This window comes from Cucurbita moschata, unplaced genomic scaffold (genome assembly GCF_002738365.1).
Source record: "Cucurbita moschata cultivar Rifu unplaced genomic scaffold, Cmos_1.0 Cmo_Scf00008, whole genome shotgun sequence".
Classification (NCBI taxonomy): domain Eukaryota; kingdom Viridiplantae; phylum Streptophyta; class Magnoliopsida; order Cucurbitales; family Cucurbitaceae; genus Cucurbita; species Cucurbita moschata.
In genome coordinates this window covers 3,695,189-3,716,300 of record NW_019268524.1, presented here as the reverse complement: position 1 = coordinate 3,716,300, position 21,112 = coordinate 3,695,189, and the positions used below count along the sequence as shown (strand labels likewise).

The 21,112-nt window shown below is 37.1% G+C and overlaps 3 protein-coding genes across 5 annotated transcripts in view; all 3 read left to right on the top strand.

Annotated features, from left to right (window-relative positions):
- Positions 1-644: 644 nt before the first annotated feature.
- Positions 645-6,757, top strand: LOC111445799 (putative leucine-rich repeat receptor-like protein kinase At2g19210). 2 transcript variants are annotated; one of them, XM_023084285.1, is made up of 14 exons: positions 645-1,044; positions 1,792-1,983; positions 2,163-2,709; positions 2,866-3,341; positions 3,433-3,568; positions 3,665-3,718; positions 3,836-3,907; positions 3,986-4,066; positions 4,327-4,472; positions 4,593-4,804; positions 5,241-5,367; positions 5,474-5,536; positions 5,629-5,818; positions 6,035-6,757. In XM_023084285.1, exons 2-14 carry the CDS (start codon positions 1,896-1,898, stop codon positions 6,453-6,455), a joined length of 2,613 nt encoding a protein of 870 aa, XP_022940053.1. In that variant the 5' UTR covers positions 645-1,044; positions 1,792-1,895; the 3' UTR covers positions 6,456-6,757. The 2 variants fall into 2 exon arrangements, with proteins under 2 accessions (XP_022940053.1, XP_022940052.1); XM_023084284.1 differs by having other exon boundaries at positions 646-1,044; positions 3,647-3,718.
- Positions 6,758-7,512: 755 nt separating this feature from the next.
- Positions 7,513-15,953, top strand: LOC111445800 (putative leucine-rich repeat receptor-like protein kinase At2g19210). 2 transcript variants are annotated; one of them, XM_023084287.1, is made up of 13 exons: positions 7,513-7,609; positions 8,567-8,990; positions 9,092-9,567; positions 9,658-9,793; positions 9,872-9,943; positions 10,056-10,127; positions 10,207-10,287; positions 11,195-11,340; positions 11,461-11,672; positions 12,958-13,084; positions 13,680-13,742; positions 13,866-14,055; positions 15,343-15,953. In XM_023084287.1, the coding sequence occupies exons 1-13, from the start codon at positions 7,522-7,524 to the stop codon at positions 15,761-15,763; spliced, it is 2,508 nt and encodes an 835-aa protein (XP_022940055.1). In that variant the 5' UTR covers positions 7,513-7,521; the 3' UTR covers positions 15,764-15,953. The 2 variants fall into 2 exon arrangements, with proteins under 2 accessions (XP_022940055.1, XP_022940054.1); XM_023084286.1 differs by having other exon boundaries at positions 8,444-8,990.
- Positions 15,954-16,976: 1,023 nt separating this feature from the next.
- LOC111445798 (heat shock 70 kDa protein 17-like) overlaps positions 16,977-21,112 on the top strand; it is a 10,958-nt gene continuing 6,822 nt past the window's right edge. The window contains exons 1-8 of the mRNA XM_023084283.1: positions 16,977-17,162; positions 17,320-18,097; positions 18,464-18,696; positions 18,940-19,099; positions 19,806-20,051; positions 20,153-20,286; positions 20,405-20,744; positions 20,897-21,058. Coding sequence (XP_022940051.1) covers positions 17,336-18,097; positions 18,464-18,696; positions 18,940-19,099; positions 19,806-20,051; positions 20,153-20,286; positions 20,405-20,744; positions 20,897-21,058 — 2,037 coding nt within the window. The 5' untranslated portion in view covers positions 16,977-17,162; positions 17,320-17,335. The remainder of the gene's footprint in view (positions 17,163-17,319; positions 18,098-18,463; positions 18,697-18,939; positions 19,100-19,805; positions 20,052-20,152; positions 20,287-20,404; positions 20,745-20,896; positions 21,059-21,112) is intronic.

Here is a 21,112-nt window from a genome sequence, read left to right as displayed (position 1 = left end):
GAAACTAGCATATTGGAAGATCAATCGGTCAAAATAACCATGAGCAGTTACGATATTATAAGTCTCTTCCTCTTGACCGAATCTGTAACCTTCATTAGCAGATTCATTTTATGTGGTTTCCCTGATCAAACTAGAAGTTACCAAGGAACCATGCATAACACTGAATAGGGAGTCGCCGAATACACCAGCTACACCTAACATGTGGAATGAGTGCATAAGAATGTTATGCTCAGCCTAAAATATAATCATGAAGTTGAAAATACCAGAGATTCCTAGAGGTATACAGTTAGAGAAGCTTCCTTGAGTTCATTCGATACGATATATTAATGTGAATAGAAATTAATCATAATCAATTAAGGACACTTTTATAGTAAGCATTACATCGTACAAAATATTGAAAACAACAATTTAATAGACTAAGGTATCGATCAAAATATAATTTTGATAGATTAAAATGCATATTTCAATAGAACGATCGAAAATTTTGATATTGCAATGTCTAAATTAGTTGATAAAGTTGATAATTTAATTAAAAAAAATGTCAAAATATGATTCTTATACTTCGATCACTATTATTTTTCATAAAATATTAAAAATAGTTCATAGCGTTATTTTAAGTTATCGTTTGATGGATTAAACAAGTGACTAACACTCTCTAATGTATGATTTCTTGATGTTTTCTCTCGAAGTTTAGATTCCAAGCTTTAATTTGAACAAGAACGGGCTGAATTTTCGTTGTCCCTTCCGAACAGTGTCGGCCTCATCTCGTTGATCGGCTTCATCTCTGTATCTTTTCCGGCAGCATTGCGATTTGCAGCTCAATTTTCAGGATTAAGAACTTGAGGACTGATTGTCAACGGTTGGTCTTGACTTTCGATCGATTCTTGGTCTAAACAATGGCCTTAACCATCTCCGAATCTTCCGTCAAATTTAAACAATGCATTCGCAGCGTTTCTTTAATGTATTTCTCCATGTGCCGGTTCCTGCTCTCCCTAATTCTCTCTCTCTGCTTCGTCAAGCTTCTTGCTGAATTTGTCAATGAAGGTTATTCTAATCTCTCTCTCTCTCAAGTTTTTTAGTAACTTGTTTTTGTTTTTGAAAATTGACTACAAATTCAAGTGAACTTAAATTTCGAAGTCCAGAAACTAAAATCTAAACAATTCTCAGTATAGTCTAAATCATTTTTGACAAATGTAGTAGGATCAGAAGGTTATCCTATGAATGATCCAAGCACTGGTAAATGTAAAAGAAACAGGAATGCTAGGCTTAGAAGGTAACATAGGCATACATTTTTCAAGCCACATTAGTGATTACTTAGTGATTATCGATAATTTCCACAGTTAAATGTTCATCTTTTGAACGAGAATGTTGTCACGACTCTGATTATAATTTAGTGACAAAGTCAACTTTCGGATATTTGAATGAATTCTGAAAGTCTTCTTTCTTAAACAAGACGACAGAAGATTTTGAATAGTTTAACCTAAATGTTATGGTAGAGAGTGGCAGAAACAACAATGTCAATGATTTTGATTTGGCTTTAAAATAAAATCATCTACCCCACTAGAAGAGATTAAAGATATTTCTGTCAACTATGACAGCTATGGAGAATTAAGTCTTCCTCCCTTCCTCATTTTCTTTAATAAGATGTCTTTAAAATAGTTCAACTTGGCTTTAACCTGCCCATATGCTGGATTTTCAAAATGATGGAATCGAAGGCATTGCATATGGCTGAACGTAAGCTGGTCATGCAATGCTCACTGGAGAATGTTACTCATTTTACTCTTTGACCAGGTGCTAAAGGCTCTTTGATTTGGCCTATCATGCTGATTTCTATATACAAAAGGAGCTCAACTCCCACATATGATTTGCAGCTGCTTTCGTTCTAATAAGCACTAATGATTATGGAACAGTTGAGATGCTGCCTCCTTCAGATCTCTGTTGCTTTAGCTGTTTCATTTCTGGTTACTGCACAGGATCAGTCAGGTTTGTTGTTGTTGTGTTTCAATGTGTAGCATATGCAAATTTGTCTATATGAAAGATAATAAGCTCCGTTTGATAGCTACTTATTTTTTGTTTTTGAAAATTAAGCCTATAAACGCTACTATCACCAAATGGTTGTCAAAGGAAGCCTAAGACTCTCTTCTGTGTACTCTGTTGTTCAGGATTCATTAGCATTGACTGTGGGAATTCAAAGGATTCAAGCTACACGGACAGTGTAACAGGCATCAAGTATATTTCTGATGCAAACTTCACAGAAACTGGAGTAAGTAGGAGCATATCATCAGATTTCAACTCTTCCACTCTTCCACAGCAATTCTGGTATGTTAGAAGCTTTCCTGAAGGGGAGAGGAACTGCTACACCATAAAGCTTGCTCAAGGTAAAGGTTTCAAGTATTTGATCAGAGCGAGTTTCATGTACGGAAACTATGATGGCGAAGGTAATGCGCCGGTTTTTGATCTGTACATGGGAATTAATAAATGGGATTCAGTAGTATTGAGCAATGAATCCAGTATCACAAACAAAGAAGTTGTACATGCACTTCCTACATCTTCCGTAAGCATATGCCTGGTGAATACTGGCTTTGGATCACCTTTTATATCAGCATTGGAGTTTAGACTTTTGAAAAATTCTAGCTATGTTACCGATTTCGAATTGTTAGCTCTCCATAGACGGTTGGATGTAGGATCGATTACCAACGAAACTGTTCGGTAAGCCATTTATGAAAAGAATACCAAAAACCTGCTTGGAATGACTTTTCAAGTGTTTTAAAAGGGTGATTTTTAAGCACTTGAAATGACATTCTAATTAGACGCTGAAACTTGTTTATAGTAGATGATGATTAAATGTCGTTGTTTCTCTCTCAGGTACCAAGACGATTTTTATGATCGGATTTGGAGGCCCTATAACTTTCCTAGTTACAAAATTATAAGCACATCATCCACAGTTGATTCAGAAATCAGCAACAGTTATAATTTACCAAGAATTGTAATGAGCACTGCTATCACAACCGATAATGCCAGTGCTCCTCTAGAATTTCACTGGGTTCCTGGAGATCCCAATGCCAAATTTCACTTATTCTTGCACTTTGCTGATTTGGAAAAGCTCCAAGCCAACCAATCGAGGGAATTTAACATCTTTCAAAATGAAAATCATCTTCATGGACCTTTTTCTCCTGATTACTTGCAGTCAACTACATTGTTTACCACAAACCCAATGAGTGGAGAATCTATTGATTTTAAATTTGTAAGAACAAATACATCAAGTCTTCCACCCATCCTCAATGCTCTTGAAATCTACACGGTGCTAGATACATCACAATCGCACACTGATGAGCAAGACGGTATGTTCAGAATTTTTGCTAGCCGTTTATTTATCTTTATCATTACCTGAGATGTAACCATACTCTTTCTTACTTACATTAAATATTGCAGTTAAAGCTCTGACGAGCGTGAAATCATTTTATGGAGTGAGAAAGAATTGGCAGGGTGATCCATGCCTGCCAGAATCCTTCGTCTGGCACGGTCTTAGTTGTAGCTATGATGAGACTCCTAATAGAATCACCTCCTTGTAAGTTTCCAACAATGCTCTCTTTTGGCTGAGTTCTTATTTATCTTCTTTCGTTGACGTCTATAAACTCAACAACAGGAACTTATCTTCAAGTGGGTTGGTGGGGGAAATAGTTACTTCTATATCCGAGCTCAGGTCACTACAATATTTGTAAGTCCAGAAAAGTTATGTCAAGCTCTTCGCTTGTCAGTTTTTCTGATAATGAAACAAAAATGGGTTCTCCCATTCTTTGTAATAACAATAGTCTAAGTCAATCGCTTATTCCAGGGATTTATCAAACAATAACTTGAGTGGACCAGTCCCTAGTATGCTATCTGAGTTGCACTCCTTGAAAGTTTTGTGAGTCGTTTTTCTCAGAAATGAATGGATTAATGTATTCAGTGAGAAAACTAATTATGGACTGATGATACATTTCAGAGACTTGAGAAACAACCCACTTCTTGGTTCTATACCAAGCGAACTCATGGAGAAATCTAAGAATGGATCGCTTACAATAAGGTATCATATTTTTGTTTGAACTTAAAAAAATTCCCAACTCTTCTAATGAGTTAGTTTTGGTTTGTTTTCACCCTACTTTTAGTCAATCTTTCATGAATGTTCCTTTTGCATAAGACAACAAGATTTCTTTTACAAATGCTGTATGTTTTACCTATCATTATACGTCTCCAAAGATCAGGAAATATGCTATTTAAGGAGATTAATGGCAGTGATTACTAGTCTAACGTAAAGTCTTGATATTGTCATCTGCTTTATGGAAGGGTTGGAGGAAACGCCGATGTTTGTGCTTCATCTCCTTGCCAAAAGAAGAAACAGAGTTACGTTGTTCCAATTGTAGCAACAGTTTCATCGTTGCTGGTCCTCTTAGCTGCAATAGTCGTCTGGATTATAATATGGAAAAAACGAGGTTAGACTAAAGTTTTCTTGTACAAGTGTTATGAGTTTTATAACTTTTAAGACATGCTTCTATATGCATGTAATAGGAAGTTTTCATGAACATGCTTCTCAAACCTTCACTCGTTGACAGCCCGAAAACAGCCCATTATAAGACTCGGATCGCTAGAGCCAAAAAATCAGCGGCTATCTTACTCGCAAATACAGCGTATGACAAATAACTTTGAGACGAAAATCGGGGAAGGAGGATTTGCAAAAGTATTCCTTGGTTACTTGGACAATACTCAAGTTGCCGTGAAGGTCCTTAAGTCTTCTGTTCAAGGTTACAAAGAGTTTGAAACAGAGGTAAGTCATCATGAGCAGTGTCTGTTGGACAGAAATAATGACAAAACATTGTAGGGCAGCACTCACTTGTATCCTGATCTTAAAGATATGATGAAACTGAAGAACTAAGCTGGAGGAAAAGGAGACCTCGAGTCTAGGAAAGGCAAGGGATTTGAGTGAATAGAAAGGAAAAAACAAAGGATGAATTTTACTTCAAGAAAAATATAATCGTGAAACTTATCCAGAAATAATGAAAATTTGAAGTCATAAATAGATAGGTCGACCTTAGCTCGAATGTCGTTTTTCGTCCTTTGTCTAGGTTGCATGCAGTATTGTTTTTTCAATTGCTAAACAGGTCTTGGTCTGACCTTCTATGTTTCCAATCTTAAGTTATGAGCAAAAGCCTCCAGAAGCTTGTCTATCGTAGAAATAATTCTGTCTTTTGTTTGCGTTTCAGGTCAAACTTTTGCTGAGAATTCATCATACAAACTTGACAAGCCTTGTTGGATTCTGCTATGAAAAGACCAATCTGGTTCTTATCTATGAGTACATAAATAATGGCAACTTAAAAGAGCATCTATTAGGTTTTTGCTGCTGTTACAAGTTCTATTTTAGTTGCTCGGACACTCTTTTCTTCCCCTCTTTTTAGACCTTTATGATGAAGAGTGACAGAAGGTTAAAATGATGCAGGTGGAAATGTTAGAGTTCTCAGTTGGGAGGAAAGGATGCAAATAGCGGTCGATGCAGCACAAGGTTGGATGCATTTTTAGCTTCTGTTGTCTTTAATAATGTTTACTGTATTGTTTCTGATTTCCCATGGACTTGAGTGAGGTTTTAAAATCTAGGATTGGAGTATCTGCATCATGGTTGTAAGCCACCAATTGTTCACAGAGATGTGAAGTCTGCAAACATCCTTTTGAATAAAAAATTCCAAGCCAAAATTGCTGATTTTGGTCTATCCAGGAGTTTCCCGACCGAAAGTCGGACTCATTTGACCACAGTTGTTGCAGGCACCGACGGTTATCTTGATCCAGAGTAAGTTTTTCATTTTTTAGTAACCTATAACTTTTAACAGACAAAATAATTGTACTTGACAACAAAGGTTTTAATCTTCATAGGCACACAGCATAGAAGTAGTTGATTGACTCGACAATTGTGACATATAATATAACAAACTCCATAGATTTTCAATAAATCAATATATAAAACTTCTTATACTCTTGCATAACAAGTCATGCATCTTGGGTGCAGGTATTATGCAACTGGCTGGCTGACCGAAAAAAGCGACGTTTACAGTTTTGGAGTTCTTATATTGGAAATAATCACTTCCCTTCCAGTCCTTCAAATTGATAGAGCTTCTTCAAAGAGATATCATGTAAGCCAATGGGTTATGAACTTGATGAAAACAGGTGATATAAAGAGCATCGTTGATCAAAGGCTAAGAGGAAACTTCGACTTGAGTTCTGCCTGGAAGGCTGTGGAGATTGCCATGACATGTTTGTCACTGGATTCTAAAGCGAGGCCTGGCATGAAGGAGGTGGTAAGGGAGTTGAGTGAGTGTTTGGCGTTAGAGAGAGCTCGGAAAAGAAGGAACGTCGATTCTGATACTGGAAAATCAAATACAGTTACTAGAAATTTCAGAGAAAGCGAAGTAACACCTCGTGCTAGGTAGCTTCTACTGCTATATATGTTCAAATCAATCTATTGCAAACAATCAAAGAGCGAGCCCGGTCGAGTCGGGTTGGCAGAACCTCAATATGTTATGTCGAGGTATACAAGAAACAATTTGGTGTCTTTTGGCTATGTCATTGTTTCAATGTGGTAGGGAAGATTGTGTGGAGCAATGGAGAATGTTTTATATGCATAAAACTAAGCAGCATCATTGCATGGCTTTTGTAGATAATGATATGAACTCTGAAAATATGAGCTTTTGCCATTCTCATTCATTCAACCAAGGAGCTCCTTTTCCTTTCCTTTCCTTTCCTTATGCTTTTTATACTCTTCATGATTCGGATTTTAGTTCTCATCCACTGCCAACAAATCTTTTATGATTTTTTTCCCTTTTATCTAATTTCCATAGAAAATATTCATCTCCATTTTTCTCTTGTTAGTATAGTCGAGTTCGTTGAAGTTAATATTTAACTAGGAAATAACCAGTTTGAAAACGAACTCCATAGACTATAGTGGCCATAAAACTATATCAATAATTTAGTAAATTAAGGTATCGGTCAAAATATAGCTCAACAGATAAAGAATTGTTGTCTGTGAATAAAATATTTGAATGATTTGAGATATATGTTGAGGATATTTGAATCAATGAGTCTTCTTTCTTAAACAAGAAGATAGAACATTTTGAATAGTTTAACCTAAATGTTATGCTAAAGAGTGGAAGAAACAACAGTGTCAATGATTTTGATTGGCTTTGAAATAAAAGCATCCACCAGGGAAGAGATCAAAGGTATTTTTGTCAACTGTGACAGCTATGGAGAATTAAGTCTTCCTCTCTTCCTCATTTTTTAATATGATGTCTTTAAAATAGTTCAACTTGGCTATGGGATCAAGGGCATTGCGTATGGCTGAACGAAGCTGGTGATGCAGTGCTTCACTGGATAATGTTACTTGCCTCTTTGACCAGGTATTAACGGCTCTTTGATTTGGCCTATCATGCTGTGGTCTATCTATAAAAAGAGCTAACTCCCACATATGATTTGCAGCTCCTCTCTTTCCATTAAGCAGTAATGATTATGGAGCTGTTAAGATACTGCTTCCTTCAGATATTTCTTGCGTTAGCTATTTCATTTCTTGTTAATGCACAAGATCAGTCAGGTTTATTGTTGTGTATCTTTCAATGTGTAGCATATGTAAAGTTTTCTATATCTTTCAATTTGTATCTTTTAGTGGGTTTCTATTGAGGATTATTGGGAGGGAGTCCCACATTGGCTAATTTAGGGAATGATCATGGGTTTATAAGTAAGGAATACATCTCCATTGGTATGGTGCCTTTGGGGGAAGCCCAAAACAAAGCCATGAGAGCTTATGTTCAAAGTGGACAATATCATACCATTCTGGAGATCCATGATTCCTAACATGGTATTAGAGCCATGCCCTTAATTTAGCCATGTCAATAGAATCTTCAAATGTCGAACAAAGAAGTTGTGAGCCTCGAAGGTGTAGTCAAAGGTGACTCAAGTGTCGAACAAAGGGTGTACTTTGTTCGAAGACTCTAGAGAGGGAGTTGAGCCTCGATTAAGGGAAGGCTATTCGAGGGCTCCATAGACCTTAGGAAAGGCTTTGTAGTGTACTTTGTTTGAGGGGAGGATTGTTGGGAGGGAGTCCCACATTGGCTAATACATCTCCATTGGTATGAGACCTTTTGGGAAAACCCAAAGCAAAGCCATGAGAGCTTATGCTCAAAGTGGACCATATCATACGCTTGTGGAGATCTGTGATTCCTAACCGTTTCTTTGTTTTGTTCTCTACATTTTACAGATGTTTTCAAAACCCAAGCACGTTGAAAAAAATATTAGTTTTTGAGAACTTGTGCTTTGTTTTTTGGAATTTGACTAAGAAAACTATGAGAAAACAGTAAAAGTTTCAAAAACCAGAAACCAGAAGGTTGTTAAAGGAGGCCTAATACTCTGTTTGTGCTCTGTTGTTCAGGATTCGTTAGCATTGACTGTGGAAATTCAAAGGATTCAAGCTACACAGACAGTGTAACAGGCATAAAGTACATTTCTGATGCAAACTTCACAGAAACTGGAGTAAGTAAGAGCATATCATCAGATTTCAACACCACCACTCTTCCACAGCAATTCTGGTATGTTAGAAGCTTTCCTGAAGGGGAGAGGAACTGTTACACCATAAAGCTTGCTCAAGGTAAGGGTTTCAAGTATTTGATTAGAGCGAGTTTCATGTACGGAAACTATGACGGCGAAGGTAAACCGCCAGTTTTTGATCTGTATATGGGAATTAATAAATGGGATTCAGTAGTACTGAGCAATGAATCCAGTATCATAACCAAAGAAGTAATACATGCACTTCCGACATCTTCTGTATGCGTATGTCTGGTGACTACTGGCTTTGGATCACCTTTTATATCAGCATTGGAGTTTAGACTTTTGAAAAATGCTAGCTATGTTACCGATTCCAAATTGTTAGCTCTCCATAGACGGTTGGATGTAGGATCGATTACCAACGAAACTGTTCGGTAAGCCATTTATGAAAAAGAATACCAATAGCCTGCGTGCTTATTTAGACTGAAACTTGTTTATAGAAGCTGATGAGTAAGTTTCCTTGTCCTTCTCTCAGGTACCGAGACGATTTTTGTGATCGGATTTGGTTGCCCTTTAACTTTCTTAATTACAAGATTATAAGCACATCATCCACAGTTGATTCAGGAATCAGCAACAGTTATAATTTACCAAGAATTGTAATGAGCACCGCTATTACGACCGATAATGCCAGTGCTCCTCTTGAGTTTCACTGGGTTCCTGAAGATCCCAGTGCCAAATATCACATATTCTTGCACTTTGCTGATTTGCAAAAGCTTCAAATGAACCAATCAAGGGAATTTAACATCTATCAAAATGAGGAATATTTTAATGGACCTTTCTCTCCTGATTATTTGCAGTCAACTACATTGTTTAGCACAAAACCAATGAGTGGAGAAACTATTGCATTTAAATTTGTAAAAACTAATACATCAAATCTTCCACCTATCCTCAATGCTCTTGAAGTCTACAGGGTGCTAGAAACATCAGAATCCCGCACCGATGAGCAGGACGGTATGTTCTGAATTTTTGCTAGCAGTTATTTATCTTTATCATTACCTGAGATGTAGCTATACTCTTTCTTTCTTACATTAAATATTGCAGTTAAAGCTATGACGAACGTGAAATCTTTTTATGGAATGAGAAAGAATTGGCAGGGTGATCCATGCCTGCCAGAATCCTTCGTGTGGCACGGTCTCAGTTGTAGCTATGATGAGACTCCTAATCGAATCACCTCGTTGTAAGTTTCCAACAATGCTTCCTTTTGGCTGAGTTCTTATCTATCTTCATTCGTTAACGTCGATAAATTCGACAACAGGAACTTATCTTCAAGTGGGTTGGTGGGGGAAATAGCTACTTCTATATCTGAGCTCACGTCGTTACAATATTTGTAAGTCCAGAAAGGTTACATAAACTCTTCGCTTGTCAGTTTTTCTGATAATGAAACTAAAATGGGGTTTCCTGTTCTTTGTAAAATAGTCTAAGTGAACTGCTTATGCCAGGGATTTATCAAACAATAACTTGAGTGGACCAGTGCCTAGTCTTCTATCCGAGTTGCACTCCTTGAAAGTTTTGTGAGTCATTTTTCTGAGAAATGAATGGTTTATTATATTCAGTGAGAAAACTAATTATGGACAGATGATACGTTTTCAGAGACTTAAGAAACAACCCACATCTTGGTTCAATACCAAGCGAACTCATGGAGAAATCGAAAAATGGATCGCTTACAATAAGGTATCAAGTTAAAAAAATTCCAACTCTTCCAATGAGTTTCAATAGTTTTGGTTTGTTTTCATCCGATTTAATAGTCATCGTTCATGCATATTCCTTTTGCGCAAGACAAAAACATTTGTTTGACAAAGAAGTACGTTCTTGTAACAGCCTAAGTCCACCGCTAGCAGATATTGTTCTCTTTGGGATTTCCCTTTCGGACTTTCTCTCAAGGTTTTTAAAACGCGTCTGCTATGGAGAGGTTTCCACACCCTGATAAAGAATGATTTGTTCCTCTCTCCAACCGATGTGGGATCTCACAATCCACTTCCCCCCCTTTGGGAGCCAGCGTCCTCACTGGCACTCATTTCTCTCTCCAAACGATGTGGGTTCTCACAATTCTCCCCCCTTACCAACGTCCTCACTGGCACACCACCCAGTGTTTGGCTTTGATACCATTTGTAACAGCCTGAGACCACTGCTAGTAGATATTGTCCTCTTTAGGCTCTCCCTCAAGGTTTTTGAAACATGTCTGCTAGGGAGAGTTTTCCACACCCTTATAGAGAATATTTTGTTCCTCTCTCCAATTGATGTGGGATCTCACAATCCACCCCCCTTCTGGACCCAGCGTCCTCACTGGCACTCCACCCGGTGTCTGGCTCTGATACCATTTGTAATAGCCTAAGCCCACCGCTAGCAGATATTGTCCTCTTTAGACTTTCCCTCAAGGTTTTTAAAACGTGTCTGCTAGGGAGAGGTTTTCACACCTTTATAAAGAATGTTTTGTTCTCTCTCCAATCGACGTGGGATCTCAGAGTTCTACCTATCATTAGACATCTCCAAAGATCAGGAAATTGCTATTTAAGGAAATTAATGGCAGTGATTACTAGTCTAAATTAAAGTCTTGATATTGTCATCTGCTTTATGGAAGGGTTGGAGGAAACGCTGATCTTTGTGCTTCATCTTCTTGCCAAAAGAAGAAAAAGAGTTACGTTATTCCAATTGTAGCATCAGTTTCGTCGTTGCTGGTCCTCGTAGCTGCAATAGCCGTCGGGATTATAATTTGGAGAAAACGAGGTTAGACTAAAGTTTTCTTGTGCAACAGATGTGAGTTTTATAACTTTTAAGACATGCTTCTATATGCATGTAATAGGAAGTTTTCGTGATCATGCTTCTTAAATCTTCACATGTTGACAGCCCGAAAACAGCCCGATGTAAGAATAACATCGCTAGAGCCAAAAAAACACCAGCTATCTTACTCACAAATACAGCATATGACGAACAACTTTGAGACGAAAATCGGGGAAGGAGGATTTGCAAAAGTATTCCTTGGTTACTTGGACAATACTCAAGTTGCCGTTAAGGTCCTTAAGGCTTCTGTTCAAGGTTATAAAGAATTTGAAGCAGAGGTCAGTCATCATGAAACCATAAAGACCATCTTGGTTATCCATATGTTAATTGCTGACTTGATTTTTTAGTATTCAGTTCTTGGCTCTTTTGGAGGATTCTTGTTCAAGTTGATTCTGCATTTTGTTCTTGGTTTTCTGTTTTTGAAAATTATGTTCGTTGTCCCGCAATTTTTTGGCAAGTTTTTCACGTTCCCTAAAAACACATCTAAATTATAAACGAAATTTCAAAAACAAATCAAGTTTATGAAAACCACTTTTTTTTTTTTTTAGTTAATTTTGACTTTGTTTTAGAAAACATTTTTAAAATGTAGGTAATAAAGTAAGAATGCTATAGGTGCAAGTTGTGTTTGTATGCTTTAACTTTAAAAAAATATAATGATTATGGAACACAGGCCTAGTAAATCAAAATTTACTGCTAAGTTGTTAGCTTGTTAGCTCATTGGTAGATGACATTGTCTGTTGTAACTGTCCAAGCCTACTGCTAGTAGATATTGTCATCCTTGGGCTTTTCCCTTTAGGCTTCTCCTCAAAGTTTTTAAAACGCGTCTCCTGGGGAGAGGTTTCCACATCCTTATAAAGAATGTTTCGTTCTCATCCCCAACTGATGTGGAATTTCATAATTCACCCCCTTTCGGGGCTCGACCTCCTCGCTGGCACATCGCCCGGTGTCTTGCTCTGATACCATTTGTAATGGTCCAAGCCTACCGTTAGCAAGTATTGTCCTCTTTGAGCTTTCCCTTTCGAGCTTCCACTCAAAGTTTTTAAAACGCGTTTGCTAGAGAGAAGTTTCCACACCCTTATTAAGAATGCTTCGTTCTCCTCCCCAACCAATGTGCGATTTCACACTGTTAGATAGAAATAATGACAAAACATTGTAGAGCAGCACTCACTTGTTACGTGATCTTAAAGATAATAATGAAACTAAAAGAACTAAGCTAGGAGAAACAGAAGACCTCGAGTCGAGAAAATGGAAGAGATTTGAGTGAATAGAAAGGAAAAAACAAAGTTGTAACTTAAGAAAAATATGATCAAGAAACTTCTTATCCAGAAATAAAGAAAATTTGAAGTCATAAATAGACACTACTTAAAACTTCATATGTTCTTCGATTTTCCTTTGCTCGAATATCGTTTTTCATCCTATTTCTAGGTCGCATGCAGTAATCTTTTTTCAATTGCTGAACAGTCTTGATCTGGCCTTCTATGTTTTCCAATCTCAAGTTATAACCAAAAGGCTCCAGCAGCTTGTCTGTGGTAGAAATAATTTTGTCTTTTGTTTGCATTTCAGGTTAAACTTTTGTTGAGAATTCATCATACAAACTTAACAAGCCTTGTTGGATTCTGCTGTGAAAATACCAATCTGGTTCTTATCTATGAGTACATAAACAATGGCAACTTAAAAGAGCATCTATCAGGTTTTTGCTGCTTTGACAATTTCTATTTTAGTTCTTCCCCTCTTTTTAGTCCTTTATGACGAAGTGTGTGATATCCCACATCGGTTGGGGAGGAGAACGAAACACCCTTTATAAGGGTGTGGAAACCTTTTCCTAGCAGACGCGTTTTAAAACTTTGAGGGGAATCTCGTAAGGGAAGCCCAGAGGACAATATCTGCTAGTGGTGGGCCTGGGTTGTTACAAATAGTATCAGAGCCAGACATCGGGCAATGTGCCAGCGAGGAGACTGTTCCCTGAAAGGGGTAGACACGAGACGGTGTGCCAGTTAGAACGCTGGGCCCCGAAGGGAGTGGATTTGGTGGGGTCCCACATCGATTGGAGAAAGGAATGAGTGTCGGCAAAGATGCTGGGCCCTGAAGGGGGGTGGATTGTGATATCCCACTTCGGTTGGGGAGGAGAACGAAACACCTTTTATAAGGGTGCGGAAACCTCTCTCTAGCAAGACACATTTTAAAGCCTTGAGGGGAAGCCCTAAGAGAAAACCCAAAGAGGACAATATCTGCTAGCGGTGGGTCTGGGCCGTTACAAAGAGTGACAGAAGATCAAAATGATGCAGGTGGAAATGTAAGAGTTCTGAGTTGGGAGGAAAGGATGCAAATAGCGGTCGATGCAGCACAAGGTTGGATGCCATTTTAGCTTTTGTTGTCTTTAATAATGTTCATTTTAGCTTTTGTTGTCTTTAATAATGTTTACTGTGTTGTTTTTGAATACTCATGGACTTGAATGAGGTTTAAAATCCTAGGATTGGAGTACCTGCATCATGGTTGTAAGCCACCAATTGTTCACAGAGATGTGAAGTCTGCAAACATCCTTTTGAATGAAAATTTTGAAGCCAAAATCGCTGATTTTGGTCTATCCAAGAGTTTCCCGACCGAAAGTCGTTCTCATTTGACGACAGTTGTTGCAGGCACCGAGGGTTATCTCGATCCCGAGTAAGTCTTTCATTTATATTACTCTTCTTTCTTGTTTTTTTATTGGAGAAATACGTAGGCCTATTTATAATAGAGGAAAGCTTACTATATAAGAAACAGAAAAGAAAAGCTAACTAATCCTTGCAAAGCAGTGAGACGAGACTGTTAAAGATCACGTATTTGTTTAGATTGCTGTCAGTTAGTATCTAATTAAATCTCCGTTAGGAGTTAGATACAGTTTTTTATTTGATTTAGTTTTGATTTGATTAGATTTTATTTGGATTTGTTTACTGGTTTGTTACCAGATTTTCTGCAGATTTTTAGGTAGATTTTCTGAATATCTTTTGTATTTTCTCTATAAATTAGAGCATTCTTGCTCTTCATAATTCAATCATCTCATCTACCATTCAATAAATCCCTCTTTCACTAACAGAGACCGATAGGGCTTTATGGCCCTGGGCTGTAAATGGACCTTTACGAGAATATCAGTTTTTGCTACCTTGGGTTTTCCCCATCATTGGACTTTGGTCATGTTCCCCATCATCGGACTTTGGTCATGTTCCCCATCATCGGACTTTGGTCAAACATGATTTTTATTTCCTATTGATGTCAACCATAGAGCTTGCACCCAGACAAGAAAGGTGAGCGTTAGGGATGATTTAGTTGGGGGACACTTTGATTTGACTTTAACTCGTTAGATTCAGTAGTAAGTTTTTCTAAAATTAGCTTGGTTCCACCACCGGGAATTAATGACGGAAAGATTTTGGAATGCACATATCACCCCAGACATTTCACCCGAGGGATTGACCAGATTAGTGGGGTAGATTTTGGCTCTGCTTCAACTTCGTGAGAAGTGATTTTTCCCATAGTAAAAGAGATCTCAGTCTCGAGAGGTACCATATCATATGTGTAACGAAAACGGACATCGGGAATAGGAAATAGAACAGAAAAGCTAACCAATTCTCTTGGGGATAGGAAACATAGAAGAAAAACTAACTAATCCTCTAAGGAATAAGAAACAATACAGAAAATCAAACAAAATAGGCTAATTCTCTTGCTAAATGAGATTCCACCAATATTCCTCGAAGTTATTCCTTCGACACTTTCCCTCGAACTGAGTAATAGATATCATTCATTCTCAGCATGGATACTAACTCATGAAACAATAAATTGCTAAGTTTCGAGGGCCGTAACTCGTGCATAACAAGTTGAATAGGATTATGAGCGAGTTCTAAGGCTCTAGCCATAGACTCTCAATATACATAAAACTAATACTCTTGCATAACAAGTCGTGCATCTTGGGTGCAGGTACTACGCAACTGGTTGGTTGACCGAGAAAAGCGACGTTTATAGTTTTGGAGTTCTTATATTGGAAATAATCACTTCCCTTCCAGTCCTCCAAATTGATAGAGCTTCTTCAGAGAGGCATCATATAAGCCAATGGGTCAGGGACTTGATGAATACAGGTGATATAGAGAGCATCGTTGATCAAAGGCTAAGAGGAAACTTTGACTTGAGCTCTGCTTGGAAGGCTGTGGAGATTGCCATGACATGTTTGTCAATGGATTCTACAGAGAGGCCAGACATGAAGGAGGTGGTAAGGGAGTTGAGTGAGTGTTTGGGGTTAGAGAGAGCTCGGAAAAGAAGGAACGTCGATTTTGATATTGGAAAATCGAATACAATTACTAGGGATTTCAGAGAGAGTGAAGTAACACCTCGTTCTAGGTAGCTTCTGCTGCTATCTGTGTTCAAAACAATCTATTGCAAACATCCATGAGCGAGCCCGGTCGAGTCAGGTCGGCAGAACCTCGATATGTTATGTCGAGTTATACAAGAAACAATTTGGTGTCGTTTAGGTATGTCGTTTCAATGTGACAGGGAAGATTGTGTGGATCAATGGAGAATTTTTATATGCATAAAACTAATTATAAATTTTTTAATGTAAGAGTATTTTAAAATTGAAAAAAAAAAAAGTTTAAAAGAGTTTTTTAATTTTTTTTTATAAAAAGTTTAAATTTAAAAATTTAATAATACTTTTGAAAGTTTATTTTTATTTTTATTTTTTTAATTTACCGGGTGTTTTTGAAACAAAGTTCAAAATAATTTTTTTTTTGAAAATTTAAAAATAATTTTGAAAATTTTTTAATTTTAATTTTAGAGTATTATTATTTAGGATTTCATAATTAAAACAACTTTTATTATTATAAAATTATATTATTCCTCCTCTATATAAAAATAATAATAATTTTATGTTATTATTTACGTTATATTTTTTTAAATCAAGAATTTGTCAATATTTTAAAAACTTCGATACTACATTAATAAATTTTAAATTGAGAAAATTAATTTCAAATTCTCCGTATTATTTTTATAAAAATTGTGCAATATTTTAAAATAAACTAATAAAAGCAAAAAAAAAATTTGAATTATTTTTAATATATTTCACATGAAAGTCAACCTTCAAATCGGTTATAGTATTTTTTTAGTCTCGAAATTTGAATATTTTGATAAGTTATTAAATAGTGGATTTTTTTTTTTTTTTTGTCAACCAAACATAATTTAATTAATAAAACAATAATTTAATTTTATAGAGTAGTAATTAATATTGGTTCGATTGATAAATAAATATTGATTAGTATTATTTAAAAAATATATATATTTTCATCTGGCGAGTTAATTTTAAAGGAAATATGAGACACGTGTCATGACACGATTGAATAGTTGTCCAGACGAGAATTACGCTCGCCGTACACGATAAAAGCCCTCAATATTTTCTACGCACATCTGTGACCACCGTGAACACAACACCACCCAACGATTCCCTACTCGCCACGTGTAATAATTACCACGTGGCATAAATTCATTGGCTACATCGCACCGCGCTTTCCACGTAGGATTCTTCCTCGTCTCCGTATTACTATTAAGCAGCAGGAGAAAAAAACTTCTGAATTTTCTTACAACATTTCTCGTCGACCAAACAAAATTCACAGAAGCTCCGCTATGGAGAATGCGATCCACGTTTAGCTGGTTTCCTTCCCCTTCTGAGTCGCCATTGTTCCCGTTTGTTTCCTAAGGCTATAGCCTGATCGTCTTCCCCGTTTTGTGTTTCCAGTGCCGCTGCTTTCCCGGTAGATTTTATATATGTTGTTTGTTTGTTTGTTTGTTTTCGCGCTCTTTATTGTCGAAATGATTGTTAATTTGAATTTTCTGTGTTTCTATTTGTTTGATAATGTGTCTGAAACGTAGTTTGTTGTGTTTTTTCTTGTTTTGTTGATGTTTGGGCAGAACTGAAGAGTTGGAAATGGCGTCCATATTGATGAAGTTCGGGTCATTGTTATTTGTTTTATCTTTAATTGTATATCCGTCGGATTCTGCGGTTTCGAGTATAGATCTGGGGTCTGAATCGGTTAAAGTTGCTGTCGTGAATTTGAAACCTGGACAGAGTCCAATTTCGATCGCGATCAATGAAATGTCGAAGCGTAAATCGCCGGCTTTAGTGTCTTTTCAGTCGGGAACTCGTCTTCTCGGCGAAGAAGCGGCCGGTCTGGTTGCGCGGTATCCTAATAAGGTGTTTTCCCAAATCAGGGATATGGTTGGGAAGCCCTATAACTATACTAAAAGTTTGACAGACTCACTATATTTGCCATTTGATATTGTGGAAGATCCGAGGGGTGCTGTTGGTTTTAAAACTGACGACAATGTGACTGTTTACTCGGTTGAGGAATTGTTGGCAATGATTTTGGCTTATGCTTCGAATTTAGCGGAGTTTCATTCAAAAGTGAAGGTGAAGGATGCAGTAATTTCTGTGCCACCGTACTTTGGGCAAGCAGAGAGAAGAGCGCTACTTCAAGCTGCGCAACTGGCTGGCATCAATGTGCTTTCATTAATCAATGAACATTCAGGTGCAGCGCTACAATATGGGATTGATAAAAAATTTTCCAATGAGTCGAGGCATGTTATTTTTTACGATATGGGTTCAAGCAATACTTACGCAGCGCTTGTTTATTTTTCATCCTACAATGCGAAAGAGTATGGGAAGACTGTATCAGTTAACCAATTTCAGGTAAATTATACTATACACTTCGTTTAGTTTTTCACACTAATTATGTCTTATGCACTTGCTGCAACTCTGAAATTATTCAGTTTTGTCTGAATGTTGTTAGTAAAAGAATAGATCTCGAGTACCTTCTCAAATCTTTTTATCCGGGACAGAGAAATTTTGTCAATAGTTTGTAGTAAAGAGTTTAGTTGATTTTGTGATCTTGGTAGTTTTTTATGCCATGTGGCATGGAATTATCTTGTTCCTTACATGTTTGAGACCACTATTTGGTAAAATATTATTCTCTCATCTTTTATTTTTCTTTTTCCATTTTTTGTATTCGTTCTTTTGTCCCTTGCCATGTCTTAACAACGTCTGCATGTTGTGCAGGTGAAGGATGTTAGATGGGACCCAGAACTTGGGGGCCAGAATATGGAATTACGGCTGGTTGAATATTTTGCCGACGAGTTCAATAAACAAGTTGGAAATGGTGTGGATGTAAGGAAACATCCAAAGGCTATGGCAAAATTGAAGAAACAAGTCAAACGAACTAAAGAAATTTTGAGTGCAAATACAGCCGCTCCAATATCAGTTGAGTCTCTCTATGATGATCGAGATTTTAGGTCAGTCCAGCTTAATTGATTTTTATTTCATTATATTTCTATTACCAAGGAGTTTCTTTTCAAATGATGTATGTATGTGTGTGTATGTTCGCTTCCTCAATTTACACAAGTGAAGAATTACTATGCTACAAGTAAATCTTGCTACCCATTAGTGGAATTATGAGTTTATGATGTTCTTGGCCCTAGGAATTTTGGATATGGATGCATTATACTGAGTTTCTTGGTAAACTATTTCTCTTTCAGGAGTACCATAACACGGGAGAAGTTCGAAGAGTTGTGTGAGGATTTGTGGGAGAATTCTCTTTTACCGGTGAAAGATTTGTTAAAGCATTCAGGTTTGATGTTGGATGATATATATGCTGTGGAATTGATTGGAGGCGCTACAAGGGTGCCAAAATTGCAGGTTGGAAACTGCCTGCTTCTTTATTTCAAACGTTATGTCTTTTGTAGTTGAAACTTTTAACCCGATGTTTGCTTTTCAGTATCATCTTGCAACCTTCCAACATGACGATGTATTTCACACCCCCACATTCTGTGGCTTTTGTCTTTATAATTTCTGAAAGGAATAGAACTATTATCAGTTTATTAAACCCTCAATTCTCATAGTTTCTTAGATGTTTTTTCAGCTGAAAATGGGTACCTGTATGTCATGCCTTTCTTGTTGCTTATAAAAGTTGAAGCCAGTTGAAGGAAAGAAGATGACAATGTTCTAAATCATGGCTAAAGTTTTATCGATTTAGTTCTCTTTATTGATTTAGTAGTTCTATGTTCCCCTCTGGTATGTACCTGCGTGTCCTGGAGTGTGATGATACACGTATCCTTTGATTTTTTTTCCCTTTAAAATAAGTTATGAACTTATTGTTAATTTAGATAAATACTAACTGTATACATGTCTCCTTGTATTTTCAAATTGTTATTTAACAGTTGTGGAGCAATGCACGGCCTTTCAGTTTATGGTTGTGCTCTGTTAATAATAAGCGTTCCCTTTTTCATAATTGGTTTAAAATAGATAGTTTGGTTTTAGTCGGTCAGCTTTTAAATTTCTTCAATTGTGTATTCAGAAAATTTCAGCTGAGTGAGAACAATTCCTTTTTTCCCCCTTCTGACAGGCAAAACTCCAGGAGTTTCTTGGAAGGAAGGAGCTGGACAAACATCTGGATGCTGACGAAGCTATTGTACTTGGTGCCGCTCTCCATGCTGCCAACTTAAGTGATGGAATCAAATTGAACCGTAAGCTTGGAATGATTGATGGTTCTCCCTATGGATTTATTGTTGAGTTAGATGGCCCTGACCTAGTGAAGGATGAGAGCACTAGGCAAGTGCTTGTACCACGCATGAAGAAACTCCCCAGTAAGGTAGATAAATGATATCAACCTATTAATACTTGAATCTTCCACAAGTTCTTTTTGTATAACTATTTTTTTACACTGTCTTTTTGGACTTGCATGACTCGTAGATGTACAGATCAGTCGTCCACAATAAGGATTTTGAAGTTTCACTTGCATATGAGAATGATCTTCTACCACCTGGTGTCAGCGCTCCCGTATTTGCTCAGTTTGCTGTTTCTGGTTTGACAGATACAAGTGAGAAGTAAGGACTGCCAATTAACTGAGAAACTAGCAGATCTATGTTTTATCAAGCTGTGAGCTTAGAAGATAATATGCTGAATTTGGAATCTGAGTATGATTATTGTTCCATTTTTCTTTAGGTATTCAACTCGGAACTTGTCATCTCCCATTAAGGCAACATTACATTTCTCTCTCAGTAGAAGTGGAATCTTGACTTTTGATCGGGCTGATGCTGTTATTGAGATATCGGAATGGGTAGATGTACCTAGGAAGAATGTTTCGGTTGAGAATTCAACAATTGCTTCACCCAATGCAACACTGGAGGATTCTGGAAATAGTTCAGAAGGAAAGGATGGCACCGCAATCCCTGAAAATGGTGGAGTTGGTAATGCATCCAACCCTAGTACAGAGGAACAAGGTGCACCTGAGCTTGCTACTGAAAAAAAGCTGAAAAAGCGAACTTTCAGAATTCCACTAAAGGTCAGTGCAGGGACTATTGTATTGTGAATAATTAGATTGATTAGCGATTAGGCCTCATGTCTTTTCCCTTGGAGATGTTATTCTGTTGTGGATTTCCATATATTTAATACTTGATTTTCTTGTCATTTTCTGTTTTATTATATGATTCAAAGATCGTTGAGAAGACTGTGGGGCCAGGAATTCCTCTTTCAAAAGAATCTTTTGCTGAAGCCAAAAGTAAATTAGAAGCTCTGGACAAAAAGGATGCAGAGAGAAGAAGAACTGCCGAGCTTAAAAATAACTTGGAAGGATATATATACGCTACCAAGGAGAAGGTTGGGATTTCTTGATCATTCTTAAATTTCTTTGTTACTTTTTTTTTTTTTTTT